General features: G+C 41.8%; 1 protein-coding gene across 1 annotated transcript in view; it reads right to left on the bottom strand.

Annotated features, from left to right (window-relative positions):
- The window catches only part of zswim6 (zinc finger, SWIM-type containing 6), a 47734-nt gene extending 23243 nt beyond the window's left edge, over positions 1-24491 (bottom strand). The window contains exon 1 of the mRNA XM_055052507.1: positions 23812-24491. Within this exon, the coding sequence (XP_054908482.1) occupies positions 23812-24244 (433 nt within the window). The 5' untranslated portion in view covers positions 24245-24491. The remainder of the gene's footprint in view (positions 1-23811) is intronic.
- Between the last annotated feature and the right edge of the window lie 361 nt (positions 24492-24852).

The following is a 24852-nucleotide window of genomic DNA, read 5'->3' as shown; positions in this document are numbered from 1 at the left end:
TGCCAGAGAAACACACACACTCTCATTTCCTTTTCATTTCCCTTTCACAACACCTCTAATGCTTGCCTTCCCCTAATCGCCTCCTTTCTCTGTCAGCACCGCCAGGATCATTTCACCGATACAAAGTCCTGCCATTAAACTGTCAACCTCTGGCCCTCTCAACACAGAGCCTATAGAAGTGTTTGTGAAGTACATTCACATGAAGGAGGGATTAAACCGACTTCTCAAATATTTGAGTTTCAGTCGGGAATGTACCGTAAACCGAGCTGCAAGCGAAAATGAGATTGAAATATTAAGCTTGCAAAGACCCAGCAGATGGACAGGCGTTGGCAAAGAACACCAACACAACAAGCACTTTTATAAGCAAACCCTGGAATAGACAACCTGACAGAGTTGGTGGGTTGACAGATGGTCTCAGAGGCACGGTGCTACACACTGTAGGAGTTCATCGTCCACAACCAGCCTGTCCCTATCTCAGGTTCACAGCACGCTGAAGACTGACCAGTTTGTTCTGCCCAACGAGAAGCGGAGCACGCAACAGTCGCTTGAATCGCAGAAGCATGATGTGCTTCTCGCTCCCCGCTGTCGTCTGCACAACGCGGCCAAACGAGAGGCTGATGAGCTGCAAAGCCAAGACTGTGACAGCTGACAGGCGGCTTTATTAGGTGGCCGTCTGAACTAAAAAAATGAAAAGCTGCGTCAAAGACTCAACCTTCTGTCAATTCGGTCTACGGGGGAGGTTTAAATAACACGACTACTGTTCTCACAGGCGAGAACCTCTACTGCGTCTAGAAAATGTGAAACTGAGACAGGCTGGTCTTACAGCAGTACCTTAATGGCATCTACTGAGAATATTACCCTTCTCTGAGTCACTACTGATTGATGCCTCAGACATTTTGATTGTTGCTACATTTCTGGGAGTAAGGTACTTCAAACTCATGACACTAAACATTCGGGGAGGGAGTTAGAGCAAGAAGCATAAAACTTGCTCTGACGTAAAAAAGCTTCACGTCAGAACATCTGAACTGTCCATTCAGGTTGTAGTGGACAGATGAGTCTCTCATCGACTATCACCATGTTCCCATCCAATTGTCATTTGAATTTAAAATGTTACAGAAAATAAAAACTCTTGGACTGGTTGGAAAGGATCAACCAGTCTATGCAAAAAAAGAGTCAATACTCAGATTAATACAAATCCATTAATACTTGTATGCCATGCATCAGCTTCCATTCCGTTCTACCACTTTGCCTTGGTCTGTCACATCAAATGCTACTAAATACTGTGAGGTTTGTGGTTATAAACAACAAAATGGAAGAAGTTTAAAGCAGTATGTATCCCATAGCAAGACTTTCCACAACAGAAAGTCAACCAGTGCAGTATTGGACAGATCAGCTAATAACCACTGCTAACCCGCTCTAAGCCAGGTTATCTGTGGTGTTTAGCTCTTTCACAAATCTGGAAACCTGGAACAAACTTCCAGAAAACTGGAAAAATGCTGAAACGTTGACTCCAACCCGTTTATCGTTTCCATTGATTCGTAGTAACTGGAAGATTGATCAGTGTGTTTGATGAGTATTTTCCAGATGATTCTGACAAACTGTAATGCTTATTGCTTGTTTGGTAGTTGCTGACTGTATGATGTTTTAGGACATAAGAGGACTTTGAAGGGCCAAATTTTGCTACACAAATAAACTTGACTTGTGTTTATGATCTCATATCTTCCTAGTGAGTAAACTGGGTGATTGCTGCAGAATTCTGCAATGGGTGTTATTACCACTTATTCTAAAACAAACACACCGTACATACAGATGAGCTCCAGAGCCTGACTTGGAACATCAGGTCTAATTTCCACTTTGCTCACAGCTTCTCCTCTGTGCGTGTGTGTGTGTGTGTGTGTGTGTGTGCGAGCTTGTGTGACACAGCTGACACATATCTATCCCAGTATTGTGGAAGAATCGCAGTAAGCAGAGTGGGTGTTTTGTCTGCAGACACGACGCACACCAAAGCCAAACCAAACGGGAGCGGAAGGTGTCTGAGAGTGAAACCCCGTGTAGAAACGGAGAAAACGCCGTTTCACTTCTTACAGCTGCTTTTCCTGCCGAGCACACACACACACACACACACACACACACACACACACACACACACACATGAGTAGCAGACCACACTCTACTCAACCGCCGGGTCCACATCCTGTAACGAGGAGACAAACACAGCGGCGTCAGCGGCGTGGCCCCGCCCCGGTCATGCCTGGCCCACAGCTGAACCTCTGACGTAACAGAAAGAGAGACACCGACTCGGCAGGAGGAAGGAGCGCCGCTGTGCAACTGGAAAAAAAAAATAATAAAAATGTCTATGCCCTCAGCTGAGTGTGAGAGAGCACATGTGGGAGCGTCAGAACTGGCTCCGAGCCAAACCCCTGAGCTCAGCGTTTTGTAATGCACTTTCTTTCTCTCTGTCTGCGCTTCACGGCTTGCATAATTCAGCTGCAGCAGCCGGAGCTAACACCTTCCACTCTGCTGCAGCACATGCCATTTGCATGTCATGATGACGCTCTCAGTTGGAGATATCACGTACACTGCTAACTGCTTCAAGTTCAAAACTTGGACACAAACAAGCACTTTCGATTTCTAAAAAAAAAAAAAACTCAAAATATCACACGTTGAAAAGTCGCTAAATGTCTTCAAAACATTTTTCAGGAAGAAAATGGAAACGATGAAACAGAAGTTCATTGGTTTCCCTTATAAGAACCAATGAACTCCTTAACTGGCCTCCAGTCTTCAGAATGTCATGTATGAGGATGTTTTCACGCCTGATGGTCCAGTAGATTGAGGACCAAAGTTGCAACATTTACAGTTTCAGTCGGTGCGGTTCGTTTTCATACTGCACTGTGTCAAACCAACCAAACCCTTTGACAGAGCTGTTCCCCTCCCCGCCTGTGGTGGCGCTGCATCAAGAAACCCTGAAGAACATAACATGACTGTCTTCTTTACAAAATTTAATAAAAAATGAAGCAGTATCAGATTTGAGCAGTTGCAGGATTTTTGTTTAGTCTGTAGCAAAAGACCAGAAGTCATTTGTCATGCTTAGCACAAGACTTCTGCGTTTGTTTTGGTTGCGTTTACCCAGAAGGCCCTGCACTATGGTCTGCTTTCCTGCGTGACCTCCGGTCTGCTTGATATTCAGATATTATGCGTTTGAACATCACTAGACTTTCATTGAACTGGGACCTATTATTGAGGGCATACTAGATTTTGCCTTTTTGCTCTGCATCAGAGTTTGATTGCGTTTTCACTCCTTCCCAAACAAACCAGACTATCTAGACCAAAGAACTAGAGTTCTTCTGTCTAGATAGTGTTGAGAATGAACAATTCTGTGTTTTCCTTCAGTCTCTTTTAGCTAGTTGCTACGCTAAAGCTAAAGGAAATGACATATTTAGAAATGCAAATGAAAGCTTGGGTTAAAGGATATGACACACTAGAGAACGCCCTCTTTAGGGCGTACCTTAGACAGAGGCTAACAAAGGAAGTCACCAAGTGTTGCTTGTCACCATTTTTGTCCTGCTAACTCCTAAAGGTAGCATGAGAAATGGACCAGCTGTATTTTGGTATGAAATTCATGAATTCAACTCCCTGACTCTTTTTCATCTTCTTATATCAAGAATTTTGCATGGAGGACGGATAAATCCTCCATAATAGATTCAGCGGACTGCAAGTTTTAGGACTTTCTAGATATGTTTCTTGAGAAGGGATCCTCATTACGCTTCTGAAGCCATCTCTTTGTTTTCTTGTTGGAGGCTGGATGGTTGCATTACTTTGAGCTCTCTGGAGAGGGCTTTACAAACGGACTCTCAGGCCAAAATGTTCCGTTTTGGCTTCAGAAAACGTTGTGTATTGAAACAGCTTAGATAACCCCACACTCATGCAAGCAACTAGTTTCCCCATTTTACCCCTCCCTTCTTGTTCTTCACCCCACTCCCACCATCTCCATTTTCCCCAATAGGGGGAAAGAATATCTAATTTTGCCTGAGAGGGAACTGGGGAAAAAAAAAAGACAAAGAGAAGGCGCAGCTCGCTTCGTGCGACTCGCTGCACAAAGCAGCGAGTCGGTGCCCATGTGTTTCCATAGGCACCGCAAAAGACTTGGCGCAGCTACCGATAGTATTTTGGGACTTTTATTCGGGGATGTTTACAAGAAACTTCAGAAATGACAAATAGAAAAATTGTTTTTGGGGGGAGAATAATGAAAAAAAAAAGTATGTTCAAATTACAGTGAGGTTTTAAACTACTATTTTCCCCGTTTCTTATTTAAACACACCATGCAACAGAAACGGAGTAACACCGCTTGTTTAACGTCTCAATTACAGTTATGCCAGAGGTCTCAGAAGCTGGACGGGCTGGCAGAAGAGACGGTTTCTCCGCCAAGCAGCACTTTGAGTGTTTAAGTGTGTGCGTTGTGTGTTATTGTTTTGGTGACAATGGGGAAGCTAATCTCTCGCCCGCGGAGACACTGAGGTGTCTCTGGGGCTGGCAGAAGGAGCAGTAAACAACCAATCAATAGTGATGCCTGACTAATCACAACCTGACCGAGGAGCCTGGTTTCAGGTGAATTTAGACAGAGACAAAAGTGAATGAATATGAGATAACGGCTGATGGGGCGGGCTCTGGTCTATTTCTGAGCATTGATGAAATTGTTCCACAGCCGGTAGCTGGAAATACAGTTAACTGTGACAATATTGGCTGTGTCTTTGAAAGAAGTACAGTTGATTATGCATGTTTTCTTATAATATTGGAAAAATTCAGCAGGAAAAAGGTAAAAGCTAGAAGGGATTTACATGTGTTGATATTCGTGAATAAATAGTATTTTGGTATTTATGCGGAAATCTAAAAAGCAAATATTGTCACTTTACTAAAATAACAACCCAAGTCATTTTGTTGCTAAAACAATTTCGGGACGGTGACAAAATAAAAATGGCCTAATTGCCTTTGGTTAAAACTGAAAAGCAAATATATATATATATATATATATATATATATATATATATATACATATATATATATATATATATATATATATATACATATATATATATATATATATATATATATTTTTTTTTTTTTTTCAAAAATCTTGAATAAAATCAGTAGATTCCTTTCCTTAATCCGAGTTTATCACCAGTCCTGCTATTTATAATAAGCTGGTTTTTGGTTGGGTTCTCTTCTTGGGTTGTTGGCCTGCGCTAGGCTGCTTTGTAGCTCGAGAAGTGGCACAGCTGTTGTTATGGTGATTAAAAACATCATAGCAACACTAAGAGTGATGGGGGCCTCCATTAGTTTTCACACCACGACTGCCCGAGTTATTTGTGACCAGAAATATTTCCAAACAACCAAATTCGTCTGTCTCATAAGGGTCCATGCAGTAATTGAACTGCGCAGACGTCAGCCAGCTGACCAGCAGCAACGGATGGGGGAGGGGTAGCTCTGCATTACTCCAAGTTTTATACAGATTGAGAAAGCTTCAGTCACTCTGCACTTTCTTTGACAGCTCAGAGAAACAAATTTAAATGGAAGGAGGGGTGAGATTTTTGCCTTTTTGTGTCTTTTAATTTATAATGTCTGATAAAGCTGCCAGTTATTACATGCAACAATAGAAAAAAACAGGAATTGTGGGCTTTTAACTCAGCAATGGTAAAAATGTTGCCAAGTATGCCTTTGGTTTTTTTCCAGAAAAAAAAAAAGAAAAAGAAAGAAACTCAAGCTAACCGATTTCGCTAACTTCTGCTAGCGTTAGCAAACAGCAAATTAGCGATGGACTGTAAACCAGCAAATGAAAGGCGGTTCTTTGTGCTTCCTTCTATAAAACATACCTAAATGTCTCTGGTGGAAATTCACGGAGTGACAAATTCGGAGGTGTGTAGATTGAGTTCAGGGATTACCAAACAAACAGCCAGCTGTACTCGGGAGCCCCGTTAAATGAGGTGATGGGGTTAGTCCGGGGGTTATGAAAGAGCTGATGGATGCATCTTGTCGCAAGTTCGAAGGAGGTCACTGAGGATTTGAGTGACCTGGGTCAATCTGTGTCCTTCTTAAGCAGTCACCTACAGCTCTGTCCTCAGAGAGCGGACATGCTAATCAACGCTTAGCTCAAAGTCTGCCTGGCAGCGCTTGAAATGTTGATGTAGCCTTTCACCGACTCAAATGATTTTGGGGGACAGTTATCTCTTTCTCCTCTGTTTCCTTCAGTCCAGTGCAGCAGCATTCCTCTGTTTTTGCAACAGAAAAACTTAACTGAGCTCCAGTATTACACTGTAGCAGGATCCCTCTAAAACCAAACAGACAGAAATTCTTGAGCTCCATCCAAAAAACAAAACAAAAAATAAACAGGAAATCACCCTCATCACACAGTCATATAAAAAAAATACAATATGCATTCTGATGAGGCTTGTTAGGCAGAGGCTTGTGATAAATAACCTTAAGCAGGCTTTAAGAATACTTTCCATTAAGTCTACCTTTCTGTTTTTAAAGGGGTTTTATTGGGCTGATGTAATATTCTAATCTTCAATGTCGCCTTTTCATTTTCTGTAAAACACTTCATAAATAACACCGGCCAAACAACAGACTGGAAACATTCAAAAAGGCGACTAATGTTACTTTGCAGCAGCAAACCGAAAAACCCTGACAGAGATTAGCTGCAAGTCAAGTCTGACGAGGCTTGTGTGGCGATGAGGAAATATTTCTGGCAGCATTTCTGAAGAGAAAAGAGCCAAGAATGACCATGAATGGATCAGAATGACAAACAACTATGAAAGCCCTCAGAGAGGCAGGATTTGATACCGCTTCCATGTAATTTAACATGAGGACTAGAATAACCGAATCCACTTCAGTGGCTTTACTTCTCCTCCAGAGGGGCCGAGTGAATCCACTGGAAGGATTATATGTCCTCTGATGGTATTTAAATGTTTTATTTACAACATGGCCAAGTGTGTACTGGTGTATTGGACACTTTACTGATGAAATCCTCTTCTGATCTTGACTCATTTTTTAAAGGGCCAGCATTATGTGCTTTCCTGGCACCTAGTTCCATTTTATAGCATAATATAGCACAATCAAGAAAATATATGTTAACTTCAGTTGTTATAAAAATGCTATATATATATATATATATATATATATATATATATATATATATATATATATATATATATATATATATATATATATATATTTTGTTCTTTCTAATTTAACACCTTGAAATTTGGCTTCTGTATCTTTAAGAAGCTCCTGCTCTTTCTGACACTCCATGTTCAGGAAGTCATCACAACATGATGACTTTCTTTATTGACCCTTTACTAACGTTTTTACCGGCTTCGTACTGAGAATGAGCACAGTTCCACCAGTTGTTTGCTAATTACTGCTGGCTAGTCTGAAGGAACCACATCCTCAGAGGCGGGGCTAGGTCCAGGTGTTTTGCACAGCTGAATGGTTGCCACAGGAGTTAAAAGGACTCCTCAAATGAAAGAAACAAAGGAACACTCCAAGTATGTTTTTGATGAGAGAATAACAGCACAATATGATATAAAGCTTAAAAAAAAAAGATGATTTTACATTCAACTTTAACTTAAAGATAAGCTCCTCCATAGAGGATCGGATGCAAGCTAGCCTGAAGCCCACCGGGGGTCTGAACGTCAGTGCTCTTGCGCGCCGGTGAAAAATAGCAGCCGTTGGAGGTTTGAGAAGCAGCTTGTAAAGGGCCAGAGGAGGATTTTCGCCTCGCTGTCTTTTCCTATTTAAAAAGCATTTGTTTGAGTGCTGCCTGTTCCCAGTGTGCTCAGCGGCAGTCATTTGTTTAGCCTCTGAGGGCTATCAGCAAGCCAGACCGGAGCTTCTCCTCTCCAAATGCATTTGTTCCTACTCTGGAGATGCGGTCCGTCTCAGCAGAGTTGCTCACAGAGCTGCAGCCCTGCTTGCTAATGAGCCCTGGAGTCCCATGAAGACACAAAATCAAATAAAAGCTTTTAGCATTCACTCACACACTCTGATCCGAGTGTACTTAACTCTAAATACAGATTTCCATGACACAAGCGATGGATATTGTCTCAATCATGCAGTGTAGCAGTAAAAGTTTTGTGAAGCCAAGTTTGGCTACAAAAACAAAAGGTTAGCGAGAAGCCGGTCTAAACTCCACCAAGACAAATAGGAAGTAGGAATAAAACGATATGAGAATTTGGGCCGGTATTGATATCCGATATTAATACTGCTCTTATGAGCGATAACTTTGACCCTGAAAATCATGACTTCATTGACTTCACTGCTTCAGGTAAACTCCCCACAATGCTTTGCTGCATCACCATCACATGACCAGCCTCCCAAATAAATACCAGTAGTTGATATTGACTCAGTTTTATTTATTCTGCCAATAGCAAAGCCGTTCGCACAAAGCAATAAATCGGTTAAACCCGTGACACTGATGACAAAATGGAAATCACTGAGCTAAAATTAGCTCAGTGATTTCCATTTTGATGATTAATATTTTTAAAGATCTACTTTGTTTCTACAGACTTCATGATAAACTTCATTTACAGTTTCAATTGTGTTTGTGGTTTTTATTTCCTTTTTATTTAGTTGTGATTTATTTGGGGTCTTTTAGTTTCAGTTTTAAATGTTCTTCTTAAAACTGAAGTTCATTAGTATTTGAGCTGGCAAACTCAAATTATCATGTCATTATCTTTGTATCAAAACAACAATATTATTGTGTATTGCAATAATTTATATATATATATATATATATATATATATATATATATATATATATATATATATATATATATATATATGTGTGTGTGTGTGTGTGTGTGTGTACTCTGACATCACTCCACTCTGGAAAATGAAGAGCTCAAACAAAATCATTGAAACCTCCAAATGTTCTAAATCATTCAATCCCTGAAAATGTTGTATGTAAACCTCCGACTGCAACTTAGGAGTTTTCGTCTGGTGTCTCAACATGCCAGTTTTCTTGTTGGACGTTATTCTGGAAAACACTTCATGCATGTGTTGTCTTGTTGAGTTTCTTCTTCCAAATACGTAAAGCGATAAACCTCAAGCTGCATCAAGGTGTGGTTTTTTTGTTTGTTTTTTTCAACGTCACGCTCTACTTGTGCCTTTACAAATAATTCTTGGTTGCTTAAATGAAACTACATGGAAATGACTTGGATGGGCATGCGTGTGCGCAACGCCTAGCCTGAAAACGTGCTCGGCTTGTTCTCGTCTGTTTAACTGCCGGTCATATGGCATGCCTGTACGAGAGGGAAGAATGTTTTGCTTTGGTGTCACACACAGCAGGGTGTGTGTGTTTGTGTTTGTGGGTACGCAACGTAGGTAAGGGGGGTGGTGGGTGAGGGTTCCTTAGTGCCAAAACAGGAAGCTGGTCTCTCACCTTATCATGGTGGTACATCATACCTTGAGCCTCACTTCTGTTTGGGCTAAACAGAACAAACAGCTTGCTTCACGTTTCTGACTCAACTGGAAGATAAACGCGACTCCCTCAACAGTCTAATGATTGGCGTTTCTCTCGTCTCATATCGTCCCTCTGCTCCCTGTCTGACTACCTGCTAAGCATCTCCTTTACCACCTGGGGCCCATCTTCCTGTTCAGCAGCCACATGACTCGCCGCACTGATTCGCCGTTTTCTGTCTGTCCTACCCCAACACAGAGGGCCTCTGTTTGATCTTTGTCTGAAGGGGGATGGATTTACGGTTTCTACTTTTTACGTTTGGTCTAGTCAAACCTGATTTGGAAGAGTCAACACAGATTAGATTCTTTAAAGTACGGTTTATGAATAGTTTACTGTATGTTCTGGACCATGAGTTGCACTTTTTTTTTGTATTCTTTGCCTGGTCCAACTACTTAAAGGAGTAGTATTATGTAAAATCAACTTTTTAAAAATCTTTACCTCATGTTATAACACTATTTCCACATCAAAAACATACCCAGAGTGTTACCTTGACAATTTCAAGCATGATTGATAAATCTTTCATTCAGCTATGTAAAACGTTTGGAGCGGCGAACGTTTGTCCCGACCGCTTGGCTGCCAGTTCGGCACTATGAAGCTTACCAGAAATTGTGTGTGCTGCAAACAAGCATCCTCCTTTGCAAAGACAGAAGTGGGGAGCCGAACGAGTCGACTGTTAAAGGTAATTCAATATTTGGAAGAGTGGCCAACAAGGACTGAAACGCTCAGTTCACTTCTGCAGCTGCCATTGCTAATTCAGGCAGAATACAATTCTAAAACAGAGCAGAAAATTGATCGTTCACAACTTCTCTTTTTGTTCGCTGACTGCCATGGATGAAATTCTACCGGAGGAATCCAAGTCAATGGCAGAAATCCCAGACAGAGCAGTGAAGTGAGATTAGAATCGAAATAGCGTCTGAAGACAATGGCCAGATTGGGAAAACAAGGTCATCTGAATTTTTTGGTTTTCTCAACAAGTATTGTTAAAATCCCATCAGTTCTCATCCTCCTGAACCCAAAATTAGATATAATCTTATCTCAAGAGACGAGTACATAGTTACACTACTACTTGCATTAATTTTAGCTCTAAATCAAAAGATAGCTCATTCGCAGGCGTCTGCAGAACACTGACATGCTGAAATTTACATTGATAGTAACTGGGTTTGTAATGACCCATTTCATCAAATGCATTTTTAAACCCACCAGGTACAGTCCGAATTATGCCACCTAAATAATTTGACACTTCCTGTTTCATTCTGAAATGGGGGCGCTTTAAATCCCTTTAATGGCTCCTCCCACCGCCACTCCCAAGTTCAACTGCCTTTTAAAGCTCAGTTGATGTGGTTTTTAAATCTCCTTCCATCATATGTACAGAGATGACTCATGTCTAACAGATAAAAACAATGACTCAACTTGTAGGCGCATGCCAGGCATACCCCGCTCATGCATGCCGGATGAGCTTACAGGGCTTGTGAGAGCTTGTGTCATCCCTGAAGTGGTGCGCAGAGCTAACGAAAGCGATCAATCGGTCAGCCTAATTCACAGAGCATAATTAGGGTTTCAGGTTTATCACCAGCTGAGCCGGTTGGCTTTACCGCAGAAGGAGAACTCAGAGAAGCTGTGCTGTGTCAAATAGAAAGCTGAGCCGTCAGTACCAAGAAAAACCAGCGGCGTTAAACATTATTTGAAACTGAATTTTTTTTTTTTTTTGCTGCGCATTGAAACTTATTGTCGCCTTCCTGGAAAAACAGACGAAGTAATTTTTTGGCCAAAAGTGATTCTGGGAAAAGTAAATCACCACCACTTTCTTTCCAAAAGATCCATAATGCAATAAATAAATAAAAATGTCATGCAGTTATTTTAGCAAGTTGACTAAAGCTAAAAATGAGTAAACCCAAAACGGTCTTTGTTTTTAAATCATCATTTACCAGAACAAGTTCAAAGATTAGTTCATGACAGGGACATAGAATGTGCCTTGTAGTTTTGCCATGTAGTTTGGGGTCATTTGTGCTTCACTCATTTCCATTATGTTGTGGGATCAGTCGATATGTCAGATTACTGTGACGCTGATGACATTCAGGTTTTCACAAAAGTATAAACCCCACCCTTTATCTCAAAAGTTTGAAACGTAAAAATAAAATACAACGGCCTAATAATTTTATACATGTAAATGAGACAACAGGTCGTCATTTCTCGTCCGGATAGCTTGGTTGCAAAAATTGCCGTCACAGTAGCGCCACAAAATATTGTGATAAAACTTTAAGCTCAGAATGTTTTCCTTTGTTCCTCTGAACTCTGATGATTTCGTACTCGAGTTCAGATGAACGTTTCGACCTGTGCCAGCAGCAGTTTGCCCGTAGGTGTTGAGTCAACAGCAACACATTCAGAATCAGCTTCACAATCTCGTCCTACTCGTCTTCATTTTGACATGCGGCACAGTTGAAGCTCCAAGGCCCTCGAGAGCGTCTGAGTCAGACGCACACAAAAGCCAGGAAAGAAAGAAAAAAGGCCTGTAGCTACGGTTGGACCAGAGGAACGAGATCATTTGCTTCTTTTTCTTTTTAATGGCAGATATGAACAGAAGTGCACTAGGTGGGGCATGCAAAAGAGGCAGAATAATAAAGTGAAAGCAGACAGGAAATGCCCGGTGGTTACAGAGCTCCGTGACGAGAGCAGGCAGGTTTAAACGTCGTGTCACGAAGAACCCGTGTGGGGCAACTTGGTGACACAATGCAGCAACTTCTCTCTCCGCGGGGAGATAAACACCGACAACAGATGGCCAGGAGCGTTATCTGCTGGAAGAGCAGGTTCCCCGGCAGGAAGGAAGCGCGTCGATATGCTCATTTATCTTCTTCACACTTTTAGGTCAAATATATCATCTGAACTCACTTTAAAAAATGTTTTTTTTAAATAAAATAGGGGAACATATTAGAGATATTTGTGGGAGCAACGTAGAAGCTGTAGTTGGTGTAATCCAGGGCTGCTGTTGCCAGGAAGTGACATCAGTTTCTGTTAAAACTATCAAAAAGTTCAGGTCTGAACCCTGAAAGCTTTATTTTCCTCCGTGAGTCGATTCCGACTTGCTATAGACGAACAAGAGAACCTCGTGAATCCTAAAAGCCGAATATATTGTAAATGTCTGGTTTGATTTTAAAAATAATTCAACGGACCCAACGTAGGCATCAACAGCGCTTTACGCCTTTTTTCTCACAACGCAACCGCAAACTTTCATACAGTATGCCTTTGAAGTAGTGAAGGATACACAATTGTTTATGAGTTAGACTCTATAAAATGTGGCGTTCATATCTGTCTTGCTTTGGTCTTGACAACCCTAAATAAAAGAAATCCTGTCAAAAACAAAGTGAGAAAAAGAAGATTATGATAAATGATGTTTGCTGCAGGCCATGTCCAGCGTAAACACATGGAAGCAACACGTCTACCGAGGTAAACACGTCAGTTCCTCGTGTGCCATGGTCAGAAGAAAGTGGATATTTTTTTGGCCAACATGCAAAACCCTAAAAGTGGCAAGAATAATCTTACAAAAAAACAACAACAACAACAACAAAAATCCCTGAAAATAACAGACAACAAAAACAGGAAGGAGTATCTAGAGTCTGGAGTCTCTAGTGCAGAAGCTAACATCCACAGTCTCTCATTTCGCCTAGCCGTTGCTTCCATATGTAATTCCACTTCATTCTCGTTTCCCTTCAGAGCGCTATCTGGGATTTCTTCCATTGAGCTCAATTTCTCCGGCTGAATTTTCGATTCAAATGTTAAATAAACAAAAATTATGATAGAAAGAGAAGTTGAGAACACTGACACTGATGTATTTTAGAATTGTAGTCTGCCTGCATCTTCAGCAGTGGCAGCGGAGGAAGTGAACAAAGACGTTCAGACCTTGTTGGCCAGGCGTTCAAATATTGAGCAATTAAAGTTGTGCAAGAGGAACATTTAATAAACTTTATTTAAGACACTTTATTTAGTGTCTCGACGACGTTTACATCAAACACAATTTCTGATAGGCCTTGTGAGCATCACGTACGTCACGTCCAAATGTCAGCGATTGGCTAAAATTCCATCCAATCATTTGAAACTTCAACAAAGTCCATGCCTCCAGGAAGCAATAGTTTCCTGGAGGCTAAGACACCTCTCCTGGCTCTGATTGGTTTTTTGACTATTATGTTGCTTTCACATAATATCTGTCTTTACATTATAATGTCTTGACATGATGTTCATTTCAACACATCTGCTAAAAAAAGGTCCAGACCTTAAGTACAGAGTGAACCGTAGAACCAGGGATCAGTTTTTACCAGGATATCGGCAAGAGAAATAACGCTCCTGGATTGGCTGATTTGTAAATGGTACTGCCAATAATAGCTTGTGAAGTATTGCCTTTCTTTCATCTGGCCAACCAGATCAGTTCAACAAAGTATTGGTTGAATAAAAATACAGAATGTGAACCACGGTGTTTCTGATCCGTTTCACAATTATGCACCACTTTGTCGGTGACATAAAAAAACAACAACAAATAAAATACATTCAACAATTTTCTGAGGTTCTGTTCTGAGATAATGGCACAGTGCTGTATGATACTGTACTGTTCCAGATAATATTCAAATGTTAAATAAACAGAAATCATGATAGAAAGGGGAAAGAAAAACAGGATTGGAGGGATCCAGGTGCAGTGGCACAGAAAAGACGAGCGCATCGCTCTTTATTAGCAAGCTCTGCAGAGAGCTGAGGTAACTGCCTCTGATGGATGGCGCCTTTAAGTTCCCATTATAAGGTAAGCATTACTCATAAGCAGCTTTTGATAAGCACTGGGGTTGGAAGAGACGAGTCGCCTGCTCTTCAAAGACAAAAGCCCCGCCTTCTCCTTCAGTCTGCATCAGTCGCCAAGGGCTCCTCAGCCTCCTTCAGAGGGAACAAAAACATCAAGAGCAGAGAGAGGGAAAAAAAAGGTACCTTTGGTTGAAACACTCAAAAGCACCTCATCTGTTATTAACAAAACTGCTCTGTTTGCAGAGCGATGCAGGTCCAGAGGGTCCTCTAGTAAAGGGGGATGGGTTTGGAGTAGGGGGGTGACCGGGTTCCCTCGAGGCCTGGAAGGAGACAGGCTTTGACTTGCTGGGAAGTTGCTGTGAAGTTGAGGAAAACTCCCCAGACGCTGCCAAACAGCAGACACCGCTGCACTGTGGCAGGCAGTGAGGCAGCGGACGAAGTGGAAACCAAGTGACACAAGCTGTTTTAGCAATGACACTTCCAGAAATTGAGCTAAAAAAAGAATTTCAGCTGACTTTAGCTTTCAGATTAGGCTCCCGATAGACATTGGCCGATAAGAAATCCTCACGGTATTTCATAACCTTGAGTAATAACGTTACAAAAAGATTTAACGCTACGGCATGTAACTTTTACAGAAATGTGTTTTCTTCAATACTTGTTCAAACTGTCACCATGTTGTGACAGAGCGGTATGAGATAGACAGAACGAAAAACATTAAGCTCCTCCACTTCCTCCCAGTACTACTATTGTGGTCTGCAAATATGTAAAAACTATCAATCATGCTCATGTACAACTGAAAAACCATTTGTCTGCCATCAAATGCTAAATAGCCTTGGCGAACCAGCTGCAGCGCAACATGAGTAAGAGAAAGGGGGAGTAATGTGAGCAGGGCGTACACAGCAATGATTGACAGCGCTAAGACACCTCTCCTGGCTCTGATTGGTTTTTTGACTATTATGTTGTTTTCACATAATATCTGTCTTTACATTATAATGTCTTAACATGATGTTCATTTCAACACATCTGCTAAAAAAAACCTTTTTCAATAAAAGTTGCATACTGCAGCTTTAAGGCAATTATTTTCCAATAAAAAAGCAATTACTATTGTTTAAAATAGAAACTCAACAAACTGTCAAACTATTGCCAAAATAAAACACTGCATATTACAGCTATGATGACGATTTGCCTTACCTTCCTGAATTGTTCTGACTTGAGACTTTAAGAATAAAAAAAAATCTCTGATATTCAGAGTCCATTGTGAAGAGCGCTATTCTTTTTAGCCGCTCATCTCTTTACAGAGACAATGGAAGTATTACAAGCTGGCATTAGCTACCTTACTCGATGGTGTGGGACTTTCTTCAGCATTGATACTAAAACAACTTTTACACCCAAACAACAGTAAGAAGTGATTAAACCATAACTGTCAGGGGTGTAACCTGACTGCACAGTATTAAAATGCCAGAATAATTCCCACCTCATTTATCTGGTGTGAGCAAGAGATTCGTCTGGTGAAAAACAACAACAAAAAAAGGAAAAAAAAAGATTGAAAATCTGAGATGTGGTATAAACATTGTGTCTGTGGCTCTCGAGTTGCCTCGTTGAGTCAACGGAGTCGACCAATAACGTGGCTAACAACTCCCGAGTTACAGCAACAGCATGGACGTTTCAGCTGCTTTCAAATTAATTACGTTTTGAAACGGTCAAGGCTGTAAAAATTGAAGCAAAAAACCGTTACTGCCAAGTCGTGAGCTCTGGAAGCGGTTCGAGAAAATGGCGACTGGCTAATCGTTAGCTGCTCACAAATCCAAACTTAGCATCTGCTGCGTAGCTTCCTGCTGGCAATGTCTTTATTTTTTTTAAGAGTTGGGCTATTTAAAAGGCCTGTCAAACCTGACTCTCTTAATTCTAGACTGAACAGATATTCTGCTAAATCCACTTGGAGATTTAGAAAACCTTTAACATATTAACAAAAGCTACAAAAAGCATTGGCTGTGGCTTTTTGGCATCAGGATAAACTTTGAAAGTATCCAACATTCCAGATGTTTTAAAGGACAATGAAATCTTTAGACGATTAGTTATTAATTTTTTTCCGCTAAAATACTGCAAAAATACAAGCACGTATTTTATCTTATGAACCGCCAGGCGTGGTCTTCTCTTGTCAGCTTGTTAAAATCCCAAATGAAATGAAACCTCGGCATAAACTGGTTCTTTACAGGATAAGCAGATTTCAAAAATATGGGGACCAATCACAAATCTTACGAGACTAACAAGCTGCTAAGCGCTTTCTCAGATAATTTAACGCAAGTGAAACTAATCAGATGACTGGATTTGTTTCCTTCTTTTTGAGGGCTTTTTTTCCCCTCCAAACTTTGCAAATATTTCCACTAACCCAAACTTCTCTTTTAGTTCAATTGACTGAGTTTCTGCATGTTCATTTCAGCCACAGCTTAACATGATTTAATAACGTCTATTAATCACTTTAGGTTAAAAACGTAGACACATCATCGCCAGGCAAGAGAGAGAGAGGAAAAAAAAGAAACATCAAGAGAAACTGAATAGTTATTTTTTTCCACCCTCCAAATGGGAAATATCTGATTTGATTTTTAATGAGGAACAAGAACCGCTATCATGCGGCATTCGGGGCCATGAGAGGAACTTCAAGAACAAACCAGGATTTATCGAGCTAATCGAGGGAAAGCGATGGAAAATGCGTTCCTCCCCTCCTCCTCCTCCTCTGTCCGCCGCTCCGCTGCCAGCTGAAGGTTAATGATGAAGGGAAGCAGCAGATAAACAGGACAGAGAGACAAGTACGAAAGGCCTGGCCGCTTCGGAGCCGCTGCAAGCTTCTTTATAGTGTTACAATTCTGAATGAAGTCAAAATAAAAAAATATTTACAAAAAAAGATCACAAAGACCCTCGAACCATCCATTTGTGGGTTTACAGAGAGCTCTGTATTCTGGTTTTTTCATCTAAATTGCAAAGAAAAACATGGCAGAAAAACAACCTGGAAGCAGTGAGCAGGTCGACACAAAAAACCCCAAAAACAACTAGGCAGAACTTCTGACCGGCAGCAAAGGGTGGAGGCTTTCTTTCTTTCTTTCTTTTAATTTTATGCAGGTATGCTTGCAGTAATGCAAAACCATTTTTCAAAATGGCAGGTTTTGCCAATAGCCGCTCTCAGAGCACGCGCCTGATGTTGCTATGATAAAAATTGATCTCATAGAGCATCGGCGTGGCAAGTCCTGCACACACACACACACACACCTATACACACACACACAAACACACACTCCATTAATCCCGGCCAACCAGCTGACAGGCTGAGCGAGGTCGTCCCTCTGCACACACTTGGAGCTCTGCATGATTCAGTAGGCGCACGCCGATTCATCGATTCTTTATAAACTTGTAGATGAGAAGCAGTGATCAGTGCACTCAGAATCCTTAAGCGTTCACATAGGGCTGAGTGTGTGTGTGTGTTTTAAACTGCTCAAGTCAGCACTGTACCTTACCACATTCACATGAATAACAAATGAACAGAAAATAAAGTGTTTCAAGAGAAGTTTTGAAAAAGTAGAAGGTTGTAAAAGTATCACTATATTGTCGAGAGATATTTTCACATCTGTGTCATCTGATGGTCCAAATCCGATTGCTTGAAGGGACTCAGCAGAATTTGGCCCAAACCAACTCCCACCTCTATATGGAAATATCTTTTTCTATCGTGATCTATTGTTTGACAACGTCGCAAAATTCTATATCTGCTTTGCCATGTGACAACGTATGACATTTAAGTAAATATCTGCATATTGGAAAGCGGCGCTATCCGATTTCCTACACTGTGTGCAATGGTGAGATAAACAAGGTTCCTCTTTTAGCCATGTTTATCACAGTTCATGTTGTTTTATAGACTTTTTTTTTTGAAATATTTCCCATACTATAGGTGTGGCTAAGATCAGGTGCATTTATTTGTGTCAACTTCATGACTTTTAAAGATCCCACATGTCTGCATTATGTGAATTGAAAAAAAGATACAGCTTACTAAGTTAAAGTGGTGGCGTTATGCACTTTCCAACCACATGGTATCATCTTAGGGCACGATGTTACCTTCAGGAACGCTGTATATATCAAATATGACTTGAAAGAGTTTTTACTTTGTATTTTAACTCCTTGAAATTGGGTTTCTGTCTCTTTAAAAACTCTTCAGGAAGTCGTCGCAACATGGCTCCTCTATTAACACTTTAACAAAGTTTTCACTTTTCACAGTTCCACCAGGTGTTTGCTAAGTGCTGATGGCTAGTCTGAAGGGGGGGAAGAGCTGCTGTGTGAGGCAGAAGCTTGCAACTGCAGTTCAGAGGAGGAGGATTTGCCAAGCATGCATGAAAGAATGTAGGCAACTCTTCAGGTATGTTGTCGATGAACATGATGCAAAGCCTTAAAAAGACGATTTACTAGGACACCGTCCCTTTAAAAGATCCCGTGCGCTCCGATGACATTTCAGTTTGCCAGGAAAACAAACGTCGATGCAACCTTCGACCCCGCGCCTCTGCGGCATATGGAAGCAAATCGGCAGGGATCAGTGGGAGGCACCGGCAGCCGGAGAACTCCCTTGACCTTCTGTGAAGTGCAAACGGCTTCAACGTGACCTCAGGGTGGCAAACGCATGACGCCATATGTTTTCTCTCCACATGCAGAAACCGTGCGCCGACCTGCCCAGGTAAACATTATGTTTACATCATTCCTTTTTCTCCCCCCACTCCTCCTAAAATAGCCACGTTCATGGCCTCTATAATCACTGCAGCCTATATTTCAGCTCAAACCTGTAATTCAGTCGGAGCCTACACACCAACATAGTCATGTAGGAACGGCAGCGAAAGCTGTGGATGGAAAACTTGGCCTAATTTCAGTGTTTTTTTTTTGTCTAATTTCTAGTCCAAATATCTTAGCACACTTGAAGTAAGACTAAACTAACTAAACAGTTTTGTCTTCCAGTGTTCTAAGAGATTTGCACTAGAAACTAAACCTGAAACACTTTGGTAAGATTTTGTGTTTTTGCGGCGCTATTTTTAATTTGTGAACGGTTATTCCGGGCTTTTAGTTTTATTTGCTTCCAAATAAGGCAACCGCATTAAGCTGATGTGTAATGACAACCAAAACAAACATGACTGCTTCTGCTAATTCTCAGATTTCCTTCTTTTTTTTTTAAACCATAAACGAACAATGAGTAGAAAGTGCTCCGTTGTGTTTCACTGGATGTAAATGAACATATAAGGAGAGTACCAGACACCGTCACTGAGTTTGAGAAATTAAAAAAAAAAGCGTCTTAAGTCAGAGGCTTCTTCAAAAGCACTGTTACACAGGCTGCTACAGGAGGTCTTTCATGTCCACAGCCATCAAAATTTAAAGTAACTCTTAAACTTTGATAATATTGAGTTAAAAAAATTTAATTTTTTGCAAAGAAAAAATGTAATGTTTTCACAAATGTATTTTGAATTTATGGGAATTAGTTGCCGGACAACAAAATATTCCAACATATTTTAAATATTCCATCCTTATTGCTGTATTAGTCAAGCCTGTATTTCTTACAGCTAAAAAAACCCCCAAAAATATAACGTTTCTCCCACAGAGCTTAAAATTCAAATGATTTTATTTTACTATGATTCAAAAATGGACAACAAAAAAGAAGGATAAAGTTTCCTTAAGCCGAGGCAGGGATGAATCTTTTATTTAGACCAGCGTACATAAACATACCTACAGCGTTTTCATAAGACCGACTCGTCTCATGAAAGCTCGAAATGGATTTGACTTTTAAATTGTCGTGCCGCAGTACAACAGTGTGATGCTGCTTTGTGTTTTTGTGTTGGCCCATCACACAGCATCCAAATGAAAATGAAAAACGTGAAAACCATGAAGAGGTGTGAATACTTTTACCACTGACGCTCTGTTTGGAACGGTTAGAATAAAAGTGTCAAGCCACAGAAAGTCGTTGTTCTGAATTCCTTCTGCTTGATTGGTTGCAGATTTTACCGTGTGATGCTCTAAAAAAAAAATAAACAGGATGTGTTTCTTCCTTGTGACCCCGAATGCAACCTGCGTCAGATAAAAAACACGAAATTAGCGATGTCTCACCGGCTGAGTTTGAAGGTGAAGGACAAAAAAAACAACTTCTTATCTTAGCTCAACTTTTACAAGTGAATAATAGAATAATTACATTACTTATGGGGCAAGTTTTGAATATTTTCGATCTCAAAGCGAGGATTTCTTTTGAATTGAACTGTGCGGGAAGGCAACCGCCAAGCTAGTTTTACTCCAAAGTTCATTTAGAAACCAGCACACTTCCTGCTCTCAGTTGGATAACAGGGTTTACAGACTGTCATGGCGGCTATCGCCGGGGAATAAAACGGGATTGAGCACTGATTTCATAGGGCGCGTTTGTTGTGGGACTTGTGGAGCTGGTGGGGCCTGCAGCACATGTGTGTGTGTGTGTGTGTGCGTGCCAGTTCATTTCCTCAAGGTCCACTGTGAGAAAAACCTCCCTCCTCCGGTGCGGCCCACACGTGGGGAGATTACATCTTTTATTTATCACTCCCCAGCTCTGTTATTCTAGCAAATTCCAGGCTGGAGTCCAATAAAGCCAAGAAACCCTCCCTGTGTTTGTGGACTACTGTTGTTCCTCTTCGGAAGACGGATGGAGGCCAGATTTAGTTTCAGACACTTCGCACACATTTACCCCCCTCTATCTGGGAATACTGGCGGCGCGGTGTTTGGAAATATATGCTGTGGTGATGTTGCTGCGGAATATTTGTGTTGATGAGATCGATTTTCATCGCTCCTCTATTTTCCTTTCCATTACCCAGATGTCCTGACCAATCACTGTGGGCTCAGGCATTAACATCTAAAGTAAATGTAGCAATCAAGGCCAGGGAGAGTCCTTGAACCTGCTGAGATAATATACTGACATTACCGGGATTGCAAATATACTCTGGGCTTCCGGTATTTGTGGGGGTTTAAGGAATAGCTGAAAACTGTGAATATTTGAGATTCCCTCTAGAAACTCTTCAAACTCCCCATTTTAACAGTTCAAACACCTGAAGACAAGCCAGTATTCATGGACATGCACAGTGACAGCCGTTTCAGGATTAACACAAAAGTAGGGACGAACCGATCCACTTTTTTCACTTCTGATACCGATACCTGAGGTTTGGTAACTGATACTGATCAGCCGATACCCGAAAGGAACTCTAAAACATTAATACATTGAGGCATTTCTTGTTCAAATGAAGTCTTTTATCTGAAGGAGTTTAAGTCCAAGCTAAGGTTATTGTCCCAATGTGAAGAGCTTTAAGCTTGTTTGAAACTCTTACTTTGAAACAAGACAGGAAGTAGAGCTTCAAATTATGATGTCACAATGACAGTTTGCTGGCTAGCCCAAAGAGACGCCCACTTGTTACTAATCACAGAGTTTGGAATTTATTACACTTTTATGTATGTGACGATGCAAAAATTTGTGCCAATATTGATACCCGATATTCATATTGCCATTATAGCCGATAACCGATGTTATATAAATTTCACTAACATTTCGAAACCTTTGGGGAAAAACCAGAATCAGATAAAAAATAAATATGCGGTGTTCATATCAGCCCAGATCTGTTTAATTGGACCGATACTGATATGTTCAAATTTGATAAATATCAGCTGATATGGATATATGGTGCATCCCTGTAAACTTTTATTGTGTTTGTGAAAACACAATTTTCTCAAAAATATTGTTTAAATATTGAACTGGATGTAGTGTTATCTATACCAAAAGGTAATATTCATTACTTAAAAATTGTTAACCAATAAAGCTGCCTTTTCAACATTTATCCGTAAGTCTACGTATAAAAATTAAAATAACAGAGTAGCACGTAAGATCAGTGTTATAACCAATGTCTCAGATCATTATAGAAATGATTGTTTTGTTGTCTTAACCTTCATGTTGATACATTAAAAGTGTTGTATTTTTACTCAAGGTTACCCAACCACTAGAATCAAACTTCCACATCACACTGTGGTTTGTTTTTGGGCTGACGAGTTAGAGAAGTCCTAGAAATCAGACTGCATGACCATTCAAATGAAGCATGGAGAGCAATGGGATTACAGCCTGGTGGGAGAAGATGTTCCCGAGTTTGGCAAACCCACAGGTGACAGATGGCGACACAATCAAAGCCCCCAAGGGCAGACGGCGTCATGACAGAGTCAGGACGGCGTCATGACAGAGTCAGGACGGCGTCAGGACGGCGTCATGACAGAGTCAGGACAGTGGCTGTTAAGCCACGACCGTCTCCGTCGGCTCTAGATATCGGCTCCGGCCCCTGCATGCCGGCGATTTCAGACTCACCGACTGGAGACTGTGGGATTGCTTGTGAATCGTGGTCCGATTGAAAGAGCAATAAAGGGCCCAAACTTCACAAGAAACCAGTTCCTTCACCCAAATGTTTTCTGCTTACAAGGAGAATGAAACAACTGCTTTTGTTTGGTTGGAGCACTTTGGTGAAATCCTCCCAGCTTCGTGACAGAGCCGTGTTTTGTATCGTCACCATTAATCATTTGGTGAAGAAGAAGGGAAAAAAAGAAAAGAAAAGAAAAACACAACTTGCATGGTTCCTCTGAGGAGGAGGAGGATGGATGGATGGATGGATGGATGGTGGGGGAGCTGACACACAAAGAACCCTCTGATTCATGCCACTGAACGCCTGCAGTTGTCAAACACAAGCACACAGGTGTCTGTTCCTGTTCCACACGCTGTCAGTGAGGTATGAACAAGCAGACATATGATAACCCCCTGGGGCTTGTTCTCATCTCATCCCCCCACCCCACCCACACACCCACCTCAGGACGTTCAAAACATTCCAGGCACTAATTTAACCACACAAACGGAGCATGTTTGACTTTCTCCTCTGGTGATGTGTCTGCTGATCAAACTCCTCCCGTGCTGACGGAGCAACAATGCAATTTGTTTTTTTTTTTAATGATCACCGAACAGCACGCGGGACAACTCAGTGAAATGTAACGCGTCGGTTGAGACTCACCCTGCGCACTTCCCTTATTACTCAATAGTTAGGATGGTCGAAAGCTGATTTCGCAGGTCCGACTGAGAACCGGTGCGAAACTAACACAGACCGTGAAGCAGACAGGGACGCTTTCGCTATGACTCGCTTAGCATGTTCTGTGTCGCCTACAGTAAATCAAGAGATCTTTTTTTTTTTGTCATTCTCACATAGTTTCACAGCAAGTTCTGGGAAATACAATGAAGGTTTTGAAGCCTTTTAAATTCCTACCGGACCTGAACTAAACATGATTTAAATGCCCCAGTCATACACTCGCATTCACGCGCTCAGCCGATTTAAAGCCCCTTTGTCTCTCTTTTGTTGTCACTTTATCTGCACCTTATCGCCGCTGCCGGGCTCATTTCTGTTGTTTCATTTCGTACGCGGTGTTAATTTCCCAGCGCTCTTACGCCCGGTCTCGTCTCCCCCACTCACCGACTTGCAGTACGTTGTCCACGCAGCCGCTCTCCAGCAGAACGACGCCGCGTCGGAACGGCAGCCGCGTCTCGTCGCCGCTCTCGCCGCCACTTCCGACCTCCTCCCCGCCGCCGGTGTTGAACGACGAGTACATGCAGATTTCCCGTTCGCTCCTCGGGAAGGACCAGTACACTATCCGCCTCTGAACGGGCTCCGGGATCCGCTCGAAGCGCTCCTCCACCCGCTGGAACGGCCACTTCTCCGCGACTCTCCTCGCCGCGATGTCCAGGAGAGACTCCGGGCTCTGGGTTCGGGTCGACTCGCCCTGGGTGGCAGGCGAGCCGCCGCACAGAGCCCCGGCGGTCCGCTGGCCTTGCCTACATGTTGCACCGTAGCCCGGCCGGCAGCAGAGCCGCTTGGCCGGGGGCTGCTGCACGCGCTCCGCCATCATAGCTCCGCTTTCACAGCGCCGGAGGAAGTGAACGCAACATATGATGTGGACGGCGAAAAGAAAAGGTTAGCCAGGGTTTGATTGTTGGCCGTGTATACCCAAATCATCCTTTTATGGAAACATGGGGGCAGGGCTTCCCGAGCTTGTCAAACCCTTTTGTTGACAAATTAAGCGAAGGCGGAGTCTGGTTGGTTTGTCCTGTACTACAAGGGGGGCGGAAAGGTCCGAACGGACGCTTTAACTTGGTCGACACATTTTAAAAAGAAGCTTTTAAAAGATATTAGTGTCGAAAAGGAGCAGTTCTCAAGCGGTAGTTCAGCCGGTAGGAAGAGAGAGCGGTCTTTGTCTGTCAGCGAGGTGGATGCTGAGCGCCCATAGGCGGCTGTCGGCCTGTCAACACTGGAGCCTCGTGGTTTTTCAGGGGGAGGGGGCAGTGAACGTAGCACCGCCCCGTGACATTTACGCTCCACTGGAATGTGAAACGTTTCAAGAAAATACACAACATTATGGGAAATGTGGAGGCCTTTTAATGCCAATAATTAAAAAAACAAAACAATTATATTATGACTGCAAGTGAGAAGAATATAGATGAAATGTACAAACTATAA

The sequence above is a fragment of the Poeciliopsis prolifica genome, unplaced genomic scaffold (genome assembly GCF_027474105.1).
Source record: "Poeciliopsis prolifica strain line A6 unplaced genomic scaffold, Auburn_PproV2 SCAFFOLD035, whole genome shotgun sequence".
NCBI lineage: Eukaryota > Metazoa > Chordata > Actinopteri > Cyprinodontiformes > Poeciliidae > Poeciliopsis > Poeciliopsis prolifica.
Note: the sequence above shows the minus strand (reverse complement) of the source record. Positions and strands in the feature narration are given on the sequence as shown.